At 49.3% G+C, this 6,617-nt stretch overlaps 1 protein-coding gene across 1 annotated transcript; it reads right to left on the minus strand.

Annotated features, from left to right (window-relative positions):
• Positions 1-2,142: 2,142 nt before the first annotated feature.
• LOC121837309 lies at positions 2,143-6,157 on the minus strand. Its single transcript, XM_042292910.1, has 2 exons — positions 5,960-6,157; positions 2,143-2,397 (listed from the first exon to the last, which is right to left on the minus strand). The coding sequence occupies exons 1-2, from the start codon at positions 6,155-6,157 to the stop codon at positions 2,143-2,145; spliced, it is 453 nt and encodes a 150-aa protein (XP_042148844.1).
• Between the last annotated feature and the right edge of the window lie 460 nt (positions 6,158-6,617).

The following is a 6,617-nucleotide window of genomic DNA, read 5'->3' on the forward strand; positions in this document are numbered from 1 at the left end:
ACTCATGCAGACCGCATGAAAATGCCAGAATTTTCCAAATGCAGTGCACGTTTTCCTTCTTGTCTTGCATGTACCGAAATTCGCAAGATGTCCCGACGACCCAGAATGGTAGAACTTCTTTCCAGAGGGGGCGGAGGCTCACCTTCCCGTGGTTGATCGGCGCTCCGCATAGGCTTAGCGTCTACCTACTGCATTTCTGAAGCTGATACAAGTTCCTTGGAGTAGCGTATTGTTTCTTCGACCAAACAACCGATGGCCAATGCAAGGTCCGGGGTGAGACAAGTACCCTCCAGAAGCAGCCGCTCTCGTAGCTGGTGGATCGACGTATTTGCAACTAGCTGGTCTTGGATGAGGTCGTCCACCATGGCTACAAACTCGCAGTCGACGACAGGTCCCGTAGTTCAGCAAAAAATGTGTCAATGGATTCCCCAGGTAGCTGCACTCGCTGCCCGAAGCGATGTCGTGCGTCGGACACGTTTCAAGTTGCCGCAAAGTAGCTCCCCAGGACTGCCAGAGTGATATCGTACTTGTCCAGTGCAGTGGGTGTCTTTTGGACTTCAGGGCCCGTTTGCCCGAAGCGCTTACCAACAGCGCGAATACAACACTTCCATCAAACGCGCGCGTCCGCTCCGAGTGTGAACAGGCATTTACGTGGCTCTTGCTGACACTCTCGTAGTTCAAAAGTATCTTTTTTAACGTCGGCTCGCTCCTGCATCTCCGAGGCCGCAAAAAACGCCGCGTCCATTTGTCTCTATCTATGGCGCTTTGCAAACGACTGACACGGGCCGCCTTTTACCAACATGACAGTCGGGTTGACTTCTGGAGCCCTCACCGGAAAACTCGCCGCACTTCCCAACAGGCATACCGGCGTCTGAGACTAGTCCCATGCTGTCGCTGTAGCGCAACGTATCTAATTAAATCTCGCTCAGCTGCGATGTGTCCATGGCTATCGCGGCGATGAGAGGCGCTGGTTCAGAAAATACAGGGTGATTCAAGGAGACGCCAGGCTCTTTAAATCGACCACAAAATTCGGTTTCTTAACCTATCGCGCTACGACTTTGTGCAGCGTTGCCCACAGATGGTGCTTTTTTTTTTTTGTGAAATTTGCGAAGAGCGAACTTACCTGAGGTAAAGGTAAAGAAAGAAAAAAGCTTAACTCCTATGGAAACGCAGCGATGCCAACGGCCAACATACTTTTTTGTTTTAAACCAACGTTACTAAAACACTCGGTTGGGAAACTCCCATAGAGACAGCTTTGAAAAAGTGGCCCCAATCTGTCACCGAGCACCGAGCTAATGACGAACACAACGCCACCATTTCTCCCGCAGCGGTCACTCGAGGAACTGCACGTGACTTCAGCGCAAGAGGTTTATTTCGCCGAGGCACTGTGCTGTTCGGAGATTCGTGTGCTGCAGCGCGACAGGGATCTTACTTGATCACAGCTGTATAGGGCCCGAGTGTTTGCCTTAAAATGCATGCGCTCATGTTCCTTGACAATGCCTAGGCACTTCAGTTATAGCCGTTTCTTCAATCAATCAATCAATCGAGTTTATTGTCATGAGTTGCAGCAGACAAATTATTGAGAACCATCTGGGCCCATTGCCTTTTGGCTAGTTTGGGCCCATTTTAATAATAACATATTAGGATTTAATAATAACATATTAAGAAATATTACTGGAAATACAATAAAAGGAAAAGAAAAGAATAAAAAAAAAGAAACAAAGACACCAGAAAAGAAAGTTACTTGTTTAACTACAGCAAGTAATTTATACATTGTATAATAACGACACGCATAAGAAGCACGAGTGTATTCAAAGTGAAATAAATTATATTGTGAATTCAGTAAGAGAATATGCGATTGAGTTTCAGGATGGCGGGAGACATGTTCTATTAAGAAAAATATAGTATTTTAAAGCGCTGTTAAAGTTGCATGAATTGGTGACTGGAGATGGTAAAGTGTTCCAGATTTTAGTTCCGCACGATTGCATCAGTCGCTCGCCGTTTACGTTACGAGACTGTGGTATGTTAAAGTGACCAGATGTGTTCGCCCTTGTTAATCGAGTACCCTTAATTAAGATGTTCACTGGCAGTGGATTGTTTGATTTTAAAATATTATTTATTAAGCAAGCAATCTTATATTGTTTAATTTCCAGAAATGTGAAAATGTGAAGTCGATGAAATATGATATGTGACGGTTGGGAATAGTGGGAGTATGTCAAGATTCTGAGGGCTCTCTTCTGTAATTTGATCAATGGCAAATGGTAAGTGATAAGTTATGCCCCAGGCCTCAATACAATATGTTAAATGACTATGAAATATAGCAAAATATACAGGTTTCATTGTGGGAGTGTCAAAGCATTGTCTCGCCTTCAGCAAAGCATAACAAGCGTACGTTAACTTTTAGAGCGCAGCTCTTAGGGGCCCGTTCCCGGCTTGAGCGGCGTCGGCGTCGCCGTCGGCGTCGGCGTCGGCGTAACCAAGGTCATCGCAAGGTCACGTGGCCCCCAAGGTCATCCCAAGGTCACGTGACCCCAAGGTCACCCCAAGGTCACGTGACCCCTCCCCCAGGATCACATGACCCCCAAGGTCACGTGACACTCAAAGTCACGTGACCCCCTGAAGTCACGTGACCCCCCGAGGTCACGTGACCCGCCCCCCCCCCCAAAGTCACGTGACACCACCAGGTCACGTGACCACCCCCAGGGTCACGTGACCCCCGCCGAGGTCACGTGACCTCCCCGATGACGTCATCGGATCCGCATCGTCATCGTCATCATCACTGATGACGTCATCAGTGACGTCACTGATGACGTCATCAGTGATGATGACGATGACGATGCGGATGCCGGTGAGGTCATCAGTGACGTCACTGATGACGTCATCAGTGATGATGACGATGACGATGCGGATGCCGGTGACGTCATCAGTGACGTCACTGATGACGTCATCAGTGATGATGACGATGACGATGCGGATGCCGGTGACGTCATCAGTGACGATGACGTCATCGGGGAGGTCACGTGACCTCGGCGGGGGTCACGTGACCCTGGGGGTGGTCACGTGACCTGGGGGTGTCACGTGACTTCGGGGGGCATCCGCATCGTCATCGTCATCATCACAGATGACGTCATCAGTGACGTCACTGATGACGTCATCGGAGTCCGCATCGTCATCGTCACTGATGACGTCATCAGTGACGTCACTGATGACATCATCGGCATCGTCACGTGACCCCCCCCCCCAGGTCACTTCACCCCCCAGTACCCTTCTGGTGCAGAAGTGCCGATAGCATATGCGTCACGAACATTGGGGCGAAGTGAGCGTAATTACGCTCACTTCGCCCCAATGTTCGTGACGCATATGCTATCGGCACTTCTGCACCATCATCGTCCTTGTGAGAAAGAACTGCACCAACACCAACCGGTGAAGCGTCACACGACAAGACCAGTGGACGGGCTGGGTCGTAGCGTACTAACACTGCGTCGGAGCTGAGAAGCCCTTTTAGGTTCCGGTACGCTTTCTCATGCTCCCGCGTCCACGCCCATTTTCTTCCTTGGTCTAGAAGGCGGTGCAATGGCTCAGCAACTTCAGCTTTCCCTTCAAGAAATCTGCTGTAAAAATTGACAAGTCCCAAAAAAGCTTGTAATTCTTTTTTGTTCTTTGGGCTCGGCGCACTCTTGATTGCAGTCACTTTTTCTTCACTTGGGTGAATGCCAGTAGAATCAACTCTGTGACCCAAATACTCTATACTTGTTTTACCGAACTCGCATTTGTCTTTGTTTACCCGCAAACGCGAGTCTTGCAACCGCTGCATGACTGCTCTTAGTCTTTCATCATGCTCTGCCACGGTCGAGCCCGAGACAACGATATCGTCAAGATATACGACGACTCCAGGTATACCTGACAGTAAGCTGTCTACTACACGCTGAAACAATCCTGGTGCGACTGATATACCGAAAGGAAGTCGGCGAACTTTCTACAGCCCTTTCAACGTATTCACGGTGAGGACTTCTGATGACTCGTCGTCAAGTACGAGCTGCTGATAGGCCTGGGTTAGGTCTAGTTTCGTAAATATCTTACTGGACCCTAGAGTGGCAAACAACTCGGTGACAGTCGGTAGTGGATAGACGTTGCTCTTAACCGCCTTGTTGATTGTGCTACGATAATCTCCGCACAGGCGTAAAGTTCCGTTTTTCTTTCTCACCACGACGAGCGGTGTGGCCCAGTCGGAGTACTGGGTCGGCTCCAGGATGCCTTGCTTCTCCAGGCGATCTAACTCCTTGCTCACATCCTCTCGAAGGGCGAACGGCACTGGCCGACTCTTTAAAAACTTGGGTTGCACGTCGTTGAGCTCGATGTGGATCGGAGCTCCCTTGAATCCGGGCAAATCGGTGCGAAAAACCTCGGAAAACCGCGCTGTTAGCGCTTCGTCGGACGTGCTGAGGTGTCGGATGCCGTGTAACTCGATACCTAGTGGTCGAAACCAATTTCGTCCATCAAGCTTCTTCCGTGCTGTGCCACAACCATGATTGGCAAAACAGCCTTGCGTCCTTTAAACATGACGCTCACCATTGCTTTGCCAAGTGTAGGCAATGTCTGCTTTGACCAGGTTAACAACTTGGTGGGTGTGCTCTCGATGGGAATCAGTCTCTGGTCTATCTGGCGAAACGTTTCTTCGCTCATGATAGAGCAAGACGCTCCAGAGTCAACTTCCATGATTATTTCTTGTGACTCTATCTTTACTGGCACTAGAAACTTTTCTTCGGTTTCGTGCACCTCGCAGATCGAACAGAGTTCGTCTACTTCGTAAACGCTGTCTCCCTTTTTTGTGTGTTTTCCTTTCTTTGATGTGGCTGCCTTACTGTGGCATGCCTTTGCTATATGCCCCTTCTTCTGGCATTTGTAGCAGACGGAGTCTTTAAATTTGCACATGAAAGGTTTGTGCTTACCGGTGCAACGGTAGCAGTTTTCGCTGTCTGGTTGCTTCTGAGGTTTCATAGTTGTCGCTTGAATTTCACCATCAGAGTCAACTTTGCCGCTGTGTTGCCGTTGCTTCCTGATGTCTCGCTGTTGCTGTGACGTTGCCTCTGCAGTGACGGCCAAGTCGTAGGCTACGTCGAACGTCAAGTTCCGTTCAGCCAAAAGCCGTTGCTGCACTCTCTCGGGCGCGATGCCGCAGACGAACCTGTCTCGCATCATGATTTCAAGTGGCAGTTGTCTATCTCCGAAACCGCAGTCTTCTGCCAGCTTTCGGAGCGCTGTCACGTAGTCTGCAACTGTCTCGCCGGCGTGCTGGTCGCGCTTGTAGAACAGGAACCTTGCGTAGAGTTCCGACGGCCTGGGGTGCAGATGAGCCTTGACCGCTGTCACTATCGTGGTATAGTCTGCTGCTGTCGGTCTCGTCGGCTTCACCAAGGTTACGATTAAGGAGTACGTTTCTTCTCCGCAGCAACTCAGCAGGACGGCACGCTTCTGCTCAGGCGTTGTCAGACTGTTGGCTACGCAGTACATTTTGAGTCGTTCTACGTACTCGTCCCAGGAAGCGTTGGTGCTGAGGCGATACTCGCTGATACCGCCCACAGCCATCCTTTAGGTCCGGACAACGGATGCTTGCCCGTTGTCTTCGTCCGCTTCGTCGCCAATTGTTGTGGCTTATGCAAGCCGAGTCATGACGGCAACATACATCTTTAATGGAGACAGGCGTTCTTCAGTGACCATGGCTGGTTGCCGATGATCGAACCACACAAGCGCGGGGGCAGCTCGCGCACCTCAGAGTTCACGCGCCGGTCACGCCTGCCGGTCATGCAACCGCGGCATTGTTGCACTATATTACACCTTCCCTCCTCCTCATCAAGAGCTGCGCTCTAATTCGGTGTTACAGGGAGTTGTAAACGGCTTTCACTTTTTTACATGTGTTTATAATGTGCTGTTGCCAATGAAGATGAAAATCTAATGTTACTCCCAGATATTTAAATGAACTAACTTCTTCCAGGATTGAATTACCGGTGCAAATTTGGAAACCGTCGGTATTAACATCTTTTTTATTTGAACGAAAAACTATATACTTAGTTTTATTTATATTTAAAGTCAATTTGTTAGAATTAAACCACTCCTGAAGAACTATTAGTTCTTGATTGATAGTGTTTGGTAGCAGCATGGTTTAGTCAGCTTGGGTTACCCTTGCCGAGTAACCGAGTAAGAGAACTGAGCACTTTGTCGACTGCTCAGTTCCGTATTGTGTGTCTAAAGCTTGCTTTCCTTTGTTTCTTTTTGTGTATATTTTACAGGTACGGGCCTGGGGCTCTCGGCAGAGCCTGACTGCTAGAGAACGTGCTTCCTGCTTAGTGGATAGGAGTTGTTTATCACAATGGAGATCCATCTTTATCGAGCATCATGGGTGTACGCACTGTGGCCAAGAAATGGTTGCCTTCACTAAAAGTTAACAGTGCGGGAAATGTTTGCCGCACAACAAATGAACCGGCACTCCATTTTGGTAGACTTGGTGCTTGCACCCGCAAACGAACAGGCATGCAAGTTCTGCTACAAGTCTTGCCGCGACGTCATTGTGATCCCCGCTTGCAAAAGAAAACTTTGTGCTCCCCCCCCCCCTCCCTCTT

Source organism: Ixodes scapularis, unplaced genomic scaffold (assembly GCF_016920785.2).
Source record: "Ixodes scapularis isolate PalLabHiFi unplaced genomic scaffold, ASM1692078v2 PGA_scaffold3__209_contigs__length_174095766, whole genome shotgun sequence".
Lineage (NCBI taxonomy): Eukaryota > Metazoa > Arthropoda > Arachnida > Ixodida > Ixodidae > Ixodes > Ixodes scapularis.